This window comes from Xenopus laevis, chromosome 3L (genome assembly GCF_017654675.1).
Source record: "Xenopus laevis strain J_2021 chromosome 3L, Xenopus_laevis_v10.1, whole genome shotgun sequence".
Lineage (NCBI taxonomy): Eukaryota > Metazoa > Chordata > Amphibia > Anura > Pipidae > Xenopus > Xenopus laevis.
In genome coordinates, this window is record NC_054375.1 from 85,513,129 (window position 1) to 85,531,288 (window position 18,160).

At 34.8% G+C, this 18,160-nt stretch overlaps 1 protein-coding gene across 7 annotated transcripts in view; it reads right to left on the reverse strand.

Annotated features, from left to right (window-relative positions):
* Positions 1-18,160, reverse strand: part of cacna2d1.L (calcium channel, voltage-dependent, alpha 2/delta subunit 1 L homeolog) — a 303,885-nt gene that overhangs the window by 167,573 nt on the left and 118,152 nt on the right. For all 7 annotated transcript variants that reach the window (XM_041586546.1, XM_041586550.1, XM_041586549.1 and 4 more), the window contains exons 4-5: positions 17,793-17,852; positions 1,566-1,610 (exon numbers count right to left, since the gene is read on the reverse strand). In XM_041586546.1, the coding sequence (XP_041442480.1) occupies positions 1,566-1,610; positions 17,793-17,852 (105 nt within the window). The remainder of the gene's footprint in view (positions 1-1,565; positions 1,611-17,792; positions 17,853-18,160) is intronic.

Consider the following 18,160-nt stretch of genomic DNA (forward strand, 5'->3'; position numbering starts at 1 on the left):
TTTAGACACAATAAACTTTGTCAATTGTAATTTAGGCTTTGCTAAAGATATGGACAGAGATATACAATAAAGGCTAATGGATGCATATTACCACTAGACCACTATGACATTTATAAAGACCATCGAATAAATGAATAGCATTTAGTGAAATTAAATTACTGATCAGATGCTTTCGGAGCAGAGTGAAATATGTAAAAATATTTGATAAAAGTGAAGAAATCTACAATTCAAATTTAAGAAATTTAAAGGGACAATATACAATTGTAAATTAGATGACATACCTTTAAACAAGTGCAATAATAATGTTTTATTTTATGTTGCTGTTGTTGTTATAAAGGAAACATGATTAGGGGTCCTTTTTTTACATTTGTGGGTTATTTATCAATGTGGGTTATTTATCCAAATTTTAAGAGTTTATGTGAGTTGTTTTTACTCTAATTAACTTGAATGTACTCACAACTCAAATTGCAGCTTCTTTATGAAAAAACTCGAACTTCTAAAATTGTAATGAATTTAAACACAATTTGAATCGAGTTTTCCTTTAGAAAAAACTCGAATGTCAGGAAGGATATTAACATCTTCAAATGGTTAAATGGACCTCTGCTATTGACTTCTACATGAATTTGGCAGGTTTTAGGTGGCATGCATATGTTTCTGAAAGTATAATAACAGTGCACTGTAAACGAATTACAAATTTTACCATAGAGATAGTGCCGATATTCTAACTAGCTAAGTTTTATTAATGTTGCCCAACTGTTTTGCTACTGAACCAACTGTTTTTACTACTGCTCAGTTAAGATAACAATGTAGCTATAGTGGGGAATGTCAAGGAGTGCTACTGTCCAATAGAGAGTTAGTGGACATCCTAAAGAAAAAACTAGTAAAAGGGGAGAATGTAGCCATCCTGCAGGAGATAGCCCATAAAAGCACAGAGGATAGAGAACAATTGCTATGCTTGGACTTCACAGAAAACCTTTCCCAGGCAACTATTTGTAAAGCCAGGAATTCATATAATAAGAAAAGGAGGTAAGTTTGGATGAGCCAGATATGTTGTGCAATACAAAAACATTAAGGTAATGAACCAGATGGAATTAAACATTTACTGCACAATTTTAATCAAGACAACTCTTTTCTGTTGATCTTCAAGTTTAATTTGTGTCACCTGTCAATTTATTATCATACACTAGGCATAATATATTCTATCCCGACCTGTCCCAATAAAACAGAACATTCACAGGTATATAAGTGATAAGAATATTTGAATAATTTATTTCATAGTTACAGGCAGCAATTTGAGAAAATACAGCTTTCTCTTATACATTAAGAAATTATATTATATCAAGATTGATTGATTGTTAGACGTAGTTCTCATAAGAAACTTATTTCAATCTTATAAACTATTTGTTCAGGCTTGCATATCCATTGCAACATGACTTGTGTGCCCTAGTGCATTATAAGACTTATTTGACCAAACAAATAGTATTCATTAGAAAAATAAACACAAGATATCTTATTTTATTGAAACAATAAATTGTTTTTTCAATTAAAAGTAATCAATTACTTACATCCATCTGATCATCCTTTGCATTGTAGTAAACTATGTTATTATTCTGTGGAAGAGAAATGAGAAAATGAGAAGTGTTTACCAATGAAGCATTTTTCTTTTTTTTATATAAACACAGTATCAACAAATACTTTACTCTACTGCACATTTTCCTTTTAGAACATGAATAACTTATGGAAGAAAAAAAAACAGCAAAACTATATTTGGAACTCCTTTATTAAAACTATATATCAAAAGCTGGAAACAAGCTAATGAAAAAATCTTATTAAAGACATTTGTTCTGAAAATGTAAAAGAACAATCAACAAGTCTGGGTTCGAAAACAATACTTTATGATCGGGGGGGGCTAAACTTATATGGTCACACAAAGTACATAACGATATCCTCATTATAAGAAAAACATAACAAAAGGTGAGTAGGTTATGAAATTATAAATGCTTACTGAATACGTTATTGCTTTTTCCCTCATAATGTGACTTTTAACTTCTAGAAGTCACTTACTACTGTACTATCAACCTAACATCTGTCTGAATAAAAAAGTGAAGACATTCAATTGAACAAAATGTAAAATAGCATACATACAACACAACAGTAAACAGAACCAACAAACCATTGCAGTTTAAGCTTTAGAAATAATTACCCTTAGATAAAGGAACACTATAAGTAATCATCATCAATAATTTATAAAGTACTAACAAGTTACACAGTGATTTTCATTAGATAACAAACAGGGAACAAATAGTAAATAACAGACAAGAGTTTACAGAGTACGATAGAATTAGAGGGCCCTACTCAAGAGAGCTTACAAACTAAAGGGTTCAGGTATAATTGAGACATAAGGTTTATAGAAACAATTTTGTGATTTATAATACATTTATGTCTGAATAATTAAGATACATTGAATAAGCTTCCCTAAACAGTTGGGTCTTGAGGAAGTGTTTGAAAGTTTGGAAGGAAGGAGAAAATCTGACAGCTTGAGGCAGAGAGTTCCAGAGAAAAGCAGAATCCTGAGAGAAGTCTTGTAGCTGGGAATGGGCTGAAGTGATAAGAGGAGAAGAGAGACTTAGGGTGGTGGCAGATGGGGAGATTAGTTGCCCAGCCACAAATATTCTCTAATGTGAGCGACTAATCTCCCCAAAATGCCTTCCCGCTGGCAAAAATGCAAATCGCCAGTGGGGTTGCATACATATCGCTTCGGGATTCCAAAGTCATCTGAATTTGCAACCCTAAGGTTGTCTGAAGGAGTGTATTTCGAGATCAGAGATTAAATATAGGGGGGGGGGCTTCATTCTAAAGGGCATTCAATGTGTCAGTAATTTGAATTTGATTCTAGAGGAGATTGGGAGCCAGTGAAGGCATATGCACAGGGGATCAGATGATGTTGATGGTGAGATAGCAGCAGCATTTAGAGCAGATTGGAGTTGTGAAAGGCAACTTGTTGGAACACCTGTGAGGTAGAGTAGGTTGTAGTGTTCAAGGTGGGAGATAATAAGAGACTGGATACATATTTTGGTTATATCTGAACGGAGATACAATCGTATTCCGGAAAAGCTGCTCAGCTGAATATGTCAAGATTTTGAAAGTGTTCGAATATGCAGTGGGTGGGCCTGTTTAGGTATTTAGAAGTGATAGATTCTGGTAAGCCGCATCAATATGTGGAGGATAATTTGGACCTTCTCCTAGAGAAAATTATTAAAGCATAGAACACTTGGAAAAAGCTTCCCTTATCGATTTGGGGCCATGTCAATTGGTTTAAAATGATTTGTCAGCCAAAATGTTCATATTTTGTGATATATGCACCGGAAAAGTTTACAGGCAGCAAGAGATTACACAAATCATTAGTTTTGTTTGGGCTCTCATATAAAACTTTGGTGGCTGCAGTTGATTAAGGTGGCCTGGGTCTTCCAGATATAAAATTACTCCACAACTTTCGTATGTGCACTCCTAGTTTCATGCAGAGGCTAAAGATCCATTCAGTTCCTAAGTAAGCTAACAGTCAAAAGATGTACTGAAAACATTTCCTTATAGGAAACTGCCACGACTTCACAGTCTTTGCCCTTAACAATACAGACTATGCTTTGGTCCTGGCTAGAGTCTGTTAAAGTATTTAAACTTGTTAGTAGTGATGGCGAATCTGACCCATTTTGCTTTTTACCAAAAATTCTCGGAGTATTGAAAATCAACTGAAACACATTAAAGTCAATGGGTGACACTTTTTTTGACGCGCAACAAATTTTTTGCCCATTGAAGTATTATATGGGCATTGTTTTGCTGCAAAACTTGGAGAAAATTTTTGCTCATCTATACTTGTTAGCCTGTTTATTTCTCTTAATTTGGCATTATTAAAAAATTTTTACATTTTAGGCAGGTCTGCCAGGAGGGTAGTGACACTTCAAGATCTGATATATTGGAGGTTACGATTACCGCCTGTCAATCAAACCCCTCTGCAAAGATTTCAGGATGCTCAGTTACAGCATGCAATTCATGCCAGGTTTGGGATGGACATATCTTCCCATGTGCCAGATGCTTATTTTAAAGCATACTATATCTTAATAGCAAAATTAAGGCGGTATCTTATTTATATAAATCACTGATTGAATGTTAAGCCTCACAAGAGGAAGACACAGGAAGCAGGAATACTGCTTTTGAAGGACTCACAGGCACACATGCCAAAGCACAACTCTATGAAGCACTTTTGGGAAGAGCTTCACTGTAAGGTAAAACAAATGCCCAGCAAACTAGTTGCACCTCTGGGAAAAACTACAGAAATCTACAGAAATCTTCAGTCAAAATTTCCCTTGAATATCTTTAAATCTAACAGCCAGCATGCCAATTTACAACAAAGTTGTAATTGCTGCAAATGGTAGATTATTTGATGGAGTTATATGAATTAAATAGAATGTTATGACATTATCAAGATTTTGACCATAATTTCTGATTGCTTTAATGCTACCTTAGTGAATATAAATATCCATATAAAAACATTAAAAAATAAACATTTGAGGCAATTCTAAACCTATGAACACTAATGTAAATGCTGAAAATCATAGGATCAATTCACTGATCTTAATAATGCATTAAACTACCGCCAGAGCAGTTTCTGGAATATTGTATCTTGCAGGCACAACCCCATGCGCTCTCCACTGAAATGAATGGTGGACAAAGTGCTCAGTGTGACTCATATGTACAAATTCTAGGACTCCTTATATAGAAGAGTCAATAATGTATATTTGTATGCCCTATGGAAGGTTTAAAAATGGCTGAAAAGCTGAAAGCATTTGAATTACCAGTTCCGGAAGACATTACTTTCTTCAGAAAGAAAGGAATGACAATAACATTCTCAATAGTGATAGACTTAGTAATTAGAATAAATCTTAAATCCGACTAACTGCAGACGAATCAAAGTAGTTGAGGTGACCGATAATCCAATTATCTGACTATTTCGATATGAATCCTTTTTCCCAAAGCAGTAATCAATAGCAATAAATATTAGTAAGAAAGACACTTTTACTATTCTAACTATACTAAGCCAGTCAAAGCTGATTACTTGCTATGATTTACAGCACTGGGGCAAATCTAAATGGTTTTAATAAAAACCTTCAGCACTTCAGAGTCTCCTAACCAGCTCAACAAGTGGAGGAATGCTTGTAATTGTAGTCCTGCAAAACCCATTGAGGCTAAATGTGCCTGCCCCTGGCCTTTGAAATCTTTTTTGGTTGCAAGCATTTTGCAATTTTTTATGGAGACCTGACTGCTATTCATTTTGCTATGGGGGTTTTTTATGTGAAAAGTAGTTTAGTAGAAAGTGTAGTGTAAATGCTCTAAAAGACAAGAAGCAGCACAGAGAATTGTATTTTCTGTTAAAACTAATGGGTCTGTTATGTTTCATCCCACACAACCATCAGAGAATGTATTTTTATTATAATTGGTTTTTACCAGAGCAGTGGTGTTAAAATGGATACCAAAGCATGTATATATAACATTAGAAGATTCTTCTTTTGACCTAGTAATTGTCAATTCATCAGCCTGTTCCAAGAACATAGAAGCTGTGATCAGAAGCAATTTTCACTTCAGCTTGAACACAAGCACATAAAATGTGATTCAAATACTACTTCTAAGAAACTTTTGTTTCTGTTTTTTAATGGAAATTGAAGAAAAGATGCACTGCTGCCATATGTTCTTTGAATATTTACTGGTTAGCAAGATCAGAGGTTGAGCTTTAGCACCTACCTGTTATAAAGAATAATATATTTTAAATAACATTTACTTCATAATTAGTGATGGGCAAATAAAAATTGTCACGTCAAAATTATTTGGACGCTCATTGAGTAATGCACAAAATAGTCTTGCATGCATCAAAAATTGACGCACGTCAAAATTATTTTGACGCCAATTGACTTCAATGCGTTTCACAAATGTTTCGCCGTTTCGCAGGGACAGATTCACACATCATTATTCATAATTTTGTAGAAAAGTTGCATGTAGACCAGAGAAAACAAATCTATATAAGTGGAAACCCCTTCTCAATTTTCATATTTATTCATTTATTTATTTATTTAGTACAATCTTTGGAATGTGTTGCTCCATCTTCTCTAGATCAAACAGCTCCTGGCTTCAGTCACAGTCACATGCAGTTAATTTGGAACATCAAAAGATCAGCTAATAAAACTCTGCAAATGATTTCATAGCTGCTAATGAGTTCTTCTGCAAAATAAACCTTACATATTATTTGGTTAAGACACCACTGTTTATGTCATTTGCAAATAATAGAGGCATTGGTTTATCCTAGACGACAGACATAGCCCCAGAGTTTTATAAACATATTTTACATAACAGACAGAAAGGAAGGGAAAAAACACCCAGAGGTGTGAAATGAACAGATTTAGCTAAAGCAGATTGTTGCTGTGCAGATAGAAGGGTAGCTGGGTTGAGAAGCATTAGATTAGGGGTTCAATACACTCAAGGTTTATTGCGACTTTATACACACTTCCTTGTCGGTTCTACCTTTTGATAATCACGTGGCTTGACGCGAAAGTAAGCCAAAATTGAAGAAAGAAGATGCACTCGTATGGTTAGATGTGGTGTACATAGAGTTCACTGATAAATGAGGCGTGAGGCCTCTGAAACGTTTGATCCCTCGTACTTCGCAACAATAAAAAGTTTGGAGGTACTCCGCATCTAACCGTACGAGTGCATCTTCTTCTTTCTCCAATTTTGGGTTTAGAGGCATGACCATAAATGTTTCCATTATTCATTTAAAAATGCTTTAAAATTGTATATTGCTATATGGATACAAGCCTGGTACATGAACAAACTAGTTAATGTAGGATGTAGGGATGAGCACATTTTTTTTGCCACATTTTGCAGTGGAAATGATGCCCATAGACTTCAATGGCAGAAAAAAAATGCTGCTCATCAAAAAGAATTTGTAGCGTGTCAAAAAAATTTGTTGCCCATAGACTTTAATGCAAAATGGGTTAAATTCGCACATCCCTAATTAGGAAAATGCTAGCATCATGGCACAATACAGAGAAAAAAAAGTTACCCTTAATATAAGGCTATGTTATTATAGTTCTTACTTTCCTTAATTTTTTTATTGGCAAGGAGTTTTAGATTTATGTTTCAATAGTAAAAATCTTTTAAGAGCATTCCAGTCCAAATAATGTACACTATAGTAAAATGAATAAACAGAGATTCCATTGAATGACATTTTATACTGCACTGTGGCAAGATCAGAGATCTATGTCATGCCGATATATCTGCACAATATTTTATAAAATATTTATAGGGCAAAGTTGTATTAGCAGCATTTACTGCATTCACAAAATACATGGTGGCTTCAGTTGATCATGATTAAACATTAATTCCAATGGACATTAGGAAAATTGAAGATATAATGAAAGATTTTAGGTGAAGCAATCACAGCATAGAACATATATAGTTATGAAATGAGATGAATGAAGAATAGAATCCTTTTCTGAAAAGCAGTTACTCCAAAGCAATCAAGTGAGATAGAGACGGTAATGATAAAATGTCTGTTTTGGGAAATCAAAGCAATAACTGCAAATATTTTTTACCTTTCTCATATTCCTTTAAACCCATGGGAGTGACGATTGTGTCACAGGCCCCTAAGCCAGAAAGAATGAATGATTGATCTTTTTTTGGAATTCAGCATTAAATTTTTTTTATTTTTTTTGCAATTTAGCATGAAAAATTACCATTGCCAGGAATAAGAAATATTAAATTACATAAACATAATTACTAGATGACTGGACACTACTTAATGGCCTGCAATGAACTGCAACCAGCTTGGTGTATAAGGTCCATACTTCATCTTTCACACAGGTCAAGTATACAGGACAGTTATTATCCATCATACAGTTTTATTAAGCTCCTTTCTAACTTGTTTATATTTAGGAAGAAAGAAAGAGCAAAAGCAAGAGAAAGGCAAGCAGACATACTTATGTATATGCAGAACTGCATTTGCTTCAGAACTATAATTATGACTCTAGGGGGGAAAAGTTGTTCTTTGTGCTAGATTATAATTTTTACATCTTTTTTCTATCTCAACATATTTCTATATAATAGAACAAGCCACGGCTGTGCATGTGCATTAGAGCGAAAAGCCAAACTTTAACGAAAAAGCCGACTACTTTGTTTTACTGTTCATGCATCTGCCCTGGGAAATTTGAGAAGAGAGAAGAAGCAGGAAGACGATTGCTCCTTGGTGCTTGCTGGAAGAACCCTGGGTCGGTGCAGTTTTCTGCTGATAGGAGCATCGGCCTGGGCTGTCAGTTAAGTAGAAACAATCACTTAGGGTGCCTAATTTAGTTTTTTTTAGTAAAAATGCTTTTCCTTCTCTTTTAATTCAAGTTGAGAACTCAAAATATACCTCAAAAGAGCTAAATGAACTCTCCTGAAATATTAGTTGGGACAAATGTCATCAAATTAGATCACCTCATATCATAGTTTATGGAGATCTATACTGTACCTTCAAGAAAATAAATTATGTATCCCTGTAAGTGCCAGTAAGCTACAGGAGTGATGCAAAAAGCATGTGGGACTTGCTCCAGGTAAAAGCAGCTGCTTTTGAGTCAAAGGATACAAATGTGGTGCATGTGCATATTTGAACAGTTAATGCTAGTAATTAACTAGTAGAAAATAAAACAAATTTTGAGACAGCAATGAGTTTGATCTGTACATAGGTTAGATCATGCATGTCTGATTTACTGCTAAAACATGTAATTAAAAATATGGATGTACTGTACTTGAACACTTAAATAGAAACAACAGCATCAACATAAAATGAATTATACTGTTATGTCTTGGATAATTTCTTTTTGTTCTTCTTGTCGAATAGTAAAAATTGCTGACAATAACAGTGACATTTTTTTGCACGTAATATTAAGAGGAACAAAACAATTCTATTCCTGAAATATCCTGGCTATAATTTTCTATATTGTATATTTGAGCTTGCTTATGTTCAGGAAGAGTACAATGGCTTGAAATATTCAGGCTTTTACTCCCCCAGAATTATTCTCTCTGTTTATAACCATATACAGTCTGTGTTCATTAGCAACAACACTGACACTTCAAAATAAGCAGCTAGCTTCTCTCGTCTCCTGGAATCATTTGGTTTCTAATAATAGCCTGGTGCAGTCAGATTGCAATTCATCAATTAAATTGCTTCTAACTCTGACTTTCAACCTTTAATTTTTCCAGTTTTTGCTAGCAGTAAGAAAGCTAGCTGTGCCAACCTTAAAATTATGCTGTATTTAACAATCAGCTCAACGTGTCAATGTTCATTTTAAATTATAATATTATAAATGACATTAGGCTCATAACAAAAATTACAGGCAATGTTCTGCATAAAAATATGAAATAAAAATGCCACTGGTTTAAAATTAACTAAGCTGGACACACTATTTATTCTTTTAACCCTTTTCATCCCAACACTGCAGGCACCAACACTTTTTTTTAAGGTTACACTAAAGGAAAATGGTTAGCCTAGTGTATTGAGAGGAGTTTTTTCAATGGTGGCTCAGGGTAATACTTTGATACAAATATCTTGTATGAGGAGGCTTTGCAGCAAAGAACTCTTGAACCCAATAATTTGTATAAGACAGCTTTGTAGGAAAGGAACTATTGAACTCAATTACTCAATGACGTAATATGTTTATGACTCCTATTAGTTCCTGATATGTTTATGTCTTCTGGAAGTTTTCATGAGTACTTCCTTTATTATAGCCAGGGGCAGAATATGTACTCAAATACTAGTAACCGATAAGATCTCTGCTTTGGGTGTGTTTGTTGGAAGCCTGGCCAGCTCCTGATGAGCACATTGGAAGCAAGATCTGTTGTTGCTCAAGTGGTTTAATGTATGAGCTCGTTGTTTATTAGAACATATAAACCCTGGGTCCCCATTTTGTTGGCTGAGATCTCTCCTGTGGAGTAAACTTGCATACTGCCCAGGGCCTTTGTGCACAGTTTGTGGCTTCTCTGATGACTGAATTGGGATCTCCCAGTCACTTGGCGCAGATGAAGATGCCTGCTTACTTTGCTCAAATAGTGAGGCATATCTTATTCTCTTACAAACTTTTTCTGTAATAAAGGTTTGCTTAGCATACCAGGTGTGGTGTGAAAATTATTTCCGAGAGACTATTAGAACCATAATCAAAACACCTAGCAATCCCGGTGCACAGCTAATAGCTGGTGGGAAAAGTGTTAAAACACTTGAAAAAAAAACAGACCCACAGAAACATAATAATTTTACTGTTACAGCTTTGTCCAAGACGAAATGTTGAAATGATTTAAGGCTTAGGATGCACCGAATCCATTATTTGGGATTCGGCCCAAACCCAGAATCCTTCGCGAAAGATTCAACTGAATACCGAACCGAATCCAAATCGTGATTTGCATATGTGGGAAGGGGAAAATATTTTTCACTTGCTTGTTTTGTGATAAAAAGTCACGTGATTTCCCTCCCACCCCTAATTTGCATATGCAAATTAGGATTAGGGTTTGGTTCGGCAGAAGGATTCGGCCGAATCTGAATCCTTCTGAAAAAGGCAAGATCCTGGCCGAATCCCGAACTGAATCCTGGAGTCGGTGCATCCCTATTTAACACAAACAGAAAGATTCTAATAAAGAGTCAATGGATTAACCCAAATTGCAACATGTGCTGCTAAGAAATGCATTCCCATAGGATAAAAATGAACCCAGAAATGCCGCATCTAAAGTGTTAACAAACTGGAACTATCATGTTAGCACTGAGGTCTGTGGCATTCAAAGGGTTAACAGGGAACCTATAGGATCACACAAAAAATTATGTAATATACAGAAATTTTAGTATGGCTAATCCCCCATACTGTATCTCATACATCTGTTTAATCTTAGATTGTAAATTCTAAGGGGCGTATTTATCAAAATGTGAGTTTAGAGTTTAAAAAAAAAATAACTCACCCATTCATTCCTATGGGATTTTTAGAATTGTATTTATCAATGGATCAAAGTGAGAACTCACCATTTGATAAATATGGTACTGAAAATCCAATAGGAATTAATAGAAGATGGGTGAGTTTTTATTTATTAAGCTCTAAACTCACATTTTGATAAATATAACCTAATTGGTCAGTATTGTTATCGAATATATATGTTTTTGATGTACACCCAACAAGTATGTTGGTGCTTTATAAATACATTATAACAATACATTTGCCCTGTACCAGTTGTTGGCCAAGGATATATTTATGTAAATATGAATATTAAGACTTGAGGTAACACCAGCAAGCCCATAATAACTTATCATATTATGAAATGAGTACAAATTTTGGTAACATAAATATGTAAAGTCAATTATCTCTAAATACAAACCAGTTAAACATTACTTATATAGCCACCTTGATAAAAACAACATATAGAAACACATAGGAAAGCACTAATGCAGGACAAAGTAATCTAATAAATGACAAATAATATATTTAAACATCCTGTAGAAAATGTCCAAAACTACAAAAGACAGGGCTGCAATCTCATGCTCCCAAAATCTCTTGGATTTTCTAGACAATCCTGTGTTTTTTTCACAGTAATCCACTGTCCTAGGTATATTTTGTACTTCTTATCCTGGGGAGCCCTTTTGCTAACAAGAAGAAGTTTGAATCCCAGTGTTTAACTGTTCTTTGGAGCCCAGATAAAACATTTCCGTGTAACTTATGTTTTACCATAAGCTTAGAACAGAAGGAAAAACTACCAAGACCCCTGGATATTGACAGCTACTATCAACCAATACAACACATATTGTACTTATATAGTATGAAGTATATAAAGACAAATTGTATATACCCTTGCACATTATTTAGACAACTTAATGTTACCTATGCTGTGCTAGGCACAACATAGTCTAATAGACAAACCAAATCTGCAGCTAAATGGCAGGTTTCACAGTAAAGCAGATTCAAAGAAACAAGCGAAAATTAGGATGGAGATTAATAGAAGGGATTACAAATACTTTACATACCATTTGGAAAAAGCTAGACATGTCGAGCATTAATGAAGCTCATTATTGTCATTAGATGTGTACCCTATTACAAAAAAAGGGATACACAAATTATTAGAATTTAAATGAGAAAATGCATATGCATTTCTACCAATGTACTTCAAAATACAGACGTATGGACTCAAATTCTTTTCACTGAATCGGTTTGTGTGGTAGTTATTATAAATCAACTGTTAGAAGAAAATAAAAATAGTAATGGCATTTAAGGTCTTACATGGTCACTTTTAAAGGCAATAGCATTGCAGCTACTTCATTCACACAATAATTAACTATATAAAGTATAAAGTGATATTGCAGCCATCTTACTAAATTGTATTCTATAGGGTACCTTCAACAAGAAGAGCAGCCTTTAAAGTTTTGAAATTCAACTCATCTTGCAAATTACGTTTTAAGTAATTAAATTGCCTTCAATTATGGAATCTTTAATCTTTAAGTGGACTGATACTCTTCCTGCGACCCAGAACTATTGCTGATATTACATGTAGCTGCACATAACTAAACAGTGCCCTCTAGTTTATAGTATAGTGCATAGTAAGCCTAAAAAATTATTTGAGATTCAGATTATTGCCCAGTAGTAGTATTTCTATTCTAGTTAGAAGAGGGGGGGCAGTAACCAATGGTTAGATGTATTGCCCTGTTTATCACCATTCTACCTTACAGTAGAAAGCAGGTGTATTTTTCACCGTTTAGAGGTGCAATATTTTTAACTTCTCACTAACTCACATCATTCCTATATAGCCAAAGGCAGCAGTTGCATCCAGAGTGTTCTATAATCTAGTAGATCCACAGGCTGTTCATGTATGCCAATAAATTCATACTAAGCACTTTTCAAAGAAGTCCTCTCAAGCCTATTTATCATGCTGTGCAAAAAACAGCAACCAAATACACCACACCAAGTACATCAACAGGCATCACAGTGTAAAAGAGGAGTACTTGTCAAGTTGTGTATTGATTTTCAGCAAACATGTAAAAATCTGGTATAAATGGAAGCAGCCGTTAGAAAATGCTATTGGCAATATACAGCATTTATTCTTTCTTTGCAGGCCCCCCCCCACCAGAATTTACTTGCCACTTGAATTATCCCATCTACTTGGATTTCAGAAGATCTGAAGTAGTGTAAATTAATGGTGTCAAATCGAGCATTTGGATGGTGTAAAATAAAACACACATCTTGATTAATTTAATTACATTTATTTTACACTGTTTTTTACACCATTTTTCTGGCATTTATTGTTTAACACAGTATAATAAAAAGGTGACTCAGTCTTGGGACGCCCCATTGACAGTTCTATAACCACAAAGGGTCAGTAGAGCTTTTACTCTGGTAGGAGGCAGCAGCATTCTGCATGCCAGTTTTAATGCCTCAATAATCACTATCACTTTGATTCCTATTGTGCTCCAAAACACTAGTATAATTGCAAATAATTCCCTCTAGCATTTAAAATTGTATTCTTTTTCTGACAAATGTATTTTTTAGCTGTAATATTTGTGTGTAGCTAGCCATCTCAGAGCATTGTGTCTGATTTTGAGCTTTCAGAAGGAGCCAGCACTACACACTTTCAGATAAGCTGTTTCTCCTACTCAATTCACTTCAATACAACCCAAGTCATAGCAAAAACAGAGTTTATTCTTATTGGGAGATATTCTTATATCTACCTCTCATTGTATTTCATGTATTTGTAGCTAAAGTTCCCACAGCTTCTTACTTTATTTAATGCATTTTTGGTACCACTACCCTCTGTATATCACTGTATTTAATCTATTTTGGGTGCCACTAGTTCTGCCCCTTACTGTGTTATGTATTTAAAGTCAGGAGTTAATGTTCATAGATGTCAATGTACCCTTAACAAGTACATACTTTGTTTATATATTTATATTTCCTTTACTGCACAAGCTAATTGAGGGTGGTGGCACATGGGATGTTTTTTCACAGTGTGTTTTAGCTGGAATAAAAAAATGCCTGAAGCCACCCTAAATTAATCAGAGGCAGTATAGACAGTGCTATTATCCCATTGAGCTCCTAACAGTTCAGGCAGCTGAATCCTTCAGAAGAGGTGTCAGTGAGCTGTTATCTGGTTACCCTCCCATTGTTCTATTGATCAACTGCTGAGGGTAGGGAAAGGGAGCATCTTACTATATCACTCCAACTTGCAGTACAGCAGTAAAAAGTAACAAATTTATCAGATTACAAGTAACATGACTGGAAGCACCTGGGAAACTACAAAAATGTCTAGCACCATGTCAAATTTCAAAATTACATTTAAAACAATATGATGTTAAAAAAAAAGGATTCTGCTGGAGAAGCATTAAAAAAAAAACATGTTTTCTCATCAGAGTATTCCGTTAAAGGGATACTGTCATGGGAAAAAATTATTTTTTTCAAAATGAATCAGTTAATAGTGCTGCTCCAGCAGAATTCTGCACTGAAATCCATTTCTCAAAAGAGCTAACAGATTTTTTTATATTCAATTTTGAAATCTCACATGGGGCTAGACATTTTGTCATGTGACTTGTGCCTTCACTTTAGGAGAGAAATGCTTTTTGGCAGGCTGCTGTTTTTACTTCTCAATGTAACTGAATGTGTCTCAGTGGGACATGGGTTTTTACTATTGAGTGCTGTTCTTAGATCTACCAGGCTGCTGTTATCTTGTGTTAGGGAGCTGTTATCTGGTTACCTTCCCATTGTTATTTTGTTTGGCTGCTGGGGGAAAAAGGGAGGGGGTGATATCACTCCAACTTGCAGTACAGCAGTAAAGAGTGATTGAAGTTTATCAGAGCACAAGTCACATGACTTGGGGCAGCTGGGAAATTGACAATATGTCTAGCCCCATGTCAGATTTCAAAATTGAATATAAAAAAATCTGTTTGCTCTTTTGAGAAATGGATTTCAGTGCAGAATTCTACTGGAGCAGCACTATTAACCGATTCATTTTGAGAAAAAAATTTTTTCCCCATGACAGTATCCCTTTAAGGGTTACTAGCTGCAGTGTGGGTAAGCACAGAAAAATTAGGCTGCTTAGAGTCATCAAGGGACTGTACCTTGCAGTTTCCAGAAAATTACTTTTCCCTTTCAAATATTTGAGCATTTGTCTTCGGTTAAGAGTATCCCATTTACATTTCCTGTACATCTGCCTGTCTTTATACCCCCCGGCTTACTACTGGAATGGATAGACTTACATTAGTATTCAATCTAGCGCATTAATAAAAGTCAAGAGGCTCAAACTTTTACTTAGCTAGGATTTTGCATTTTGTTTTACAGCCATTGCTTAATCACAATTCCCAGATTCCATAAAAAAGTCAAGCAGTCTTACATGAATTTTTAAAAAATGAATAGTTACTGGACTAGGGAGTTCTACAATTGCCATTAAGACAAAACTGCTAAACTGGGCTTAGACTGGCATAATTAGGCAGAAAAGGCTTTATACATTTTCATTCAAATATGTAGTAGAGCTCTATGCTTTAGTGTTTGAAAATAGAGCAGCAGAGATAACTTTAGGTGTGTAACAAGGGGAAAAGAGTAATTTAAGAGTATTTAGCTTAAAGGGGAACTATCGCAAAAATGAAAATGTTATATAAGCTTCATCATGCTGAAATAAGAAATGTTCTAAATACGATCAATTATGTACCGTTTCTGAAATAATCAAGTTTATGTACACTATCCCTCTCTCAGCATCTGTTTACCCTCATTGGGTGTCAGGTATTCATGGACAGTTAGATCCACTGTATCTTATAGGAGGGCTCCTTTTGCCCATAAGATGTATTAGTGCTCAAATCACCAGAAATCCTGTCTCTGTACATGCAGAATTTGTGTATTATGCAGTTATTTTGTTTGTACTGGAATCAGTTATTTGAGTGAGCTATAATAAATATGCTAGGAAAGGGAGCCCCCCGCCCATAAAATATATCGGATCATTCATCTGACACAAAACTGCTGCATGAAGAGAGAATGAAGAGAAACAGATGCTGAGAGAGGAATAGTGAGTATAAACTTGATTATTTCAGAAACAATTCAGACATTTTAATTGATTGTATTTATAAAGTTTCTTACTACAGTATGAGGAAGCGTATATTAAATTTTCATTTTCGCAATAGTTCCCCTTTAAGATGCTTTTCAAAGCTATGCACAGTTTTTTGTAGGAAGCTTACAGACATGTAACACTTTATGCCACAAATAAAGCCCTTACACTGTACTTTTGGCCAGCAGCACTGAAAGTATGGTACTGCCACAATAAATTACCTTCAAGTAGAAAAATACACAAAACCATATAAAGGAATAAATACAGAGGTCATGGACAATGCCCATTGCCATAAGAAAACACAATAGCATTGCTTGAACACTCTCTTAAACTCTGTTGGCTGGATTTATCTGAAGAATTTTGATATTGGATCCCTTCCTCACAGCTCTAAAAATAAGTTAAGTTCTTACATGGTAAGTAGAAATTTAGTTTGAAAAAAAAAAAAAAGACAGATAAGGGCAGATTTAATAAGGGTCGAATTGAAAATTCTAATTTTCTAATTTTTTTATGGTCAAAACTGTCAAACTTGACTAGCGAATTATCCAAACTTGATTCGAGTTTTTTTAAAAAAATGTTAATTAGATTTTCAAGATCATAATTTGGCCCTTTAAGAATTCGACTATTGCCACCTAACACCTGCCGAATTACTGTTTAAGTCAACGGGAGAGGTCCAGGGATCAATTTGGAAATGTTTGCAGCCTTCCTGACAGTCTAAATTTTTCGGAGAAAAAACTCAAATTGAGTTTGTTCGAATTGAATTTGATTTGATTTGAGTTTTGGGGTTGTTTAAATTCGTCCAAGTTTTAACAATTCGATTTTATTAATAGATTTTGCCAAGTTGAATTTGGAATTCATTTGAATTTAAGGGAGTTTAAAAAACTCATGTGAATTCGAAATTTGACCCTTGATAAATGTGCCTCATAAAGTTCAGCCTTTTTGTCTAAATGAAACCTGCCAGTCAACTGCTAGCCAAAGGAAGGCAAATAAACCATCTGAAGCCTTCAAAGGGGGAAGGGATTCCTTTCTTACTTCATGATGGCAGATTTATAACTGCCCTTAGGAGAGTAACAGTAGAACAAGATGATTCTGCAGTAAAGTCCTTTGTGCCTACATTCAAGATAACCCTTAAAGGGGACTTATTTTCATTAACTGCAGGTCTGCTTCTGAAACCAAACCTCAAGACCAGTGATCAGCTGAAGAGAGTCCCCCAAAATATGACTCTGAAAGGATCCTCTATAGGCTTGACTTAGTTTGGGCCATGTACGATTTTTTGGATTTTATGGAAACTTGATGGTTTCATTTCAAATATGGACCTACAGTATAAAATTATTTGTTTATTTTAGAGAATTCTTGAGGTTGCAGACCTGTGATAAATACAAAGGGTTCAATTTCCATTGAAAATTACGAATAAAGGCATTTTAATAAGAAAATTTGCTTTAATGGCATTTTTGTTTGGAACTTGTTTTCTCTACAGTTATTTGTCATTGCTGTATCTATTTTAATTAACTTATTGGCACATACCTATTTAAGGGAATAAAGAAATAAGATGTGGACATGATAAAGTCATTAAGAGAAATCTATGGAGTCATTATGGCAGCCATAACTATCTTGTGTAGATTCATATGAAGAGAATAAATCCAGGAATCTGGTGGACTTACCAAAAACTGATCCCGCCATTGATGTGATTCTTGAATCTCCTCTGCCTTCTTTGCAAGGTGCTGGAAAGAAAAAAAAATTTTTTGATAAGATTTTTTTCACTTCAAGTATTAAATTTAAAGATTGATGAAAAGATTTAGCACTGTGAAATTGCTATAGTAAATGTCTAATACAGCGGTTCCCAAACTGGAGGTCTGCTCCCTCAAAGGGGGCTGGGCCTAGTCTGAAGGCCAATTGGTGTGACAATGCCTATTTTGTTTACTGAAATTAATTAAGGGTGATACAGTAACTAGGTTTAAGAATTGAGAGGAACTGAGGTGGTCATACAGCAAAACAAAAAAATTATACTAAGGATACTAATATAATAGCC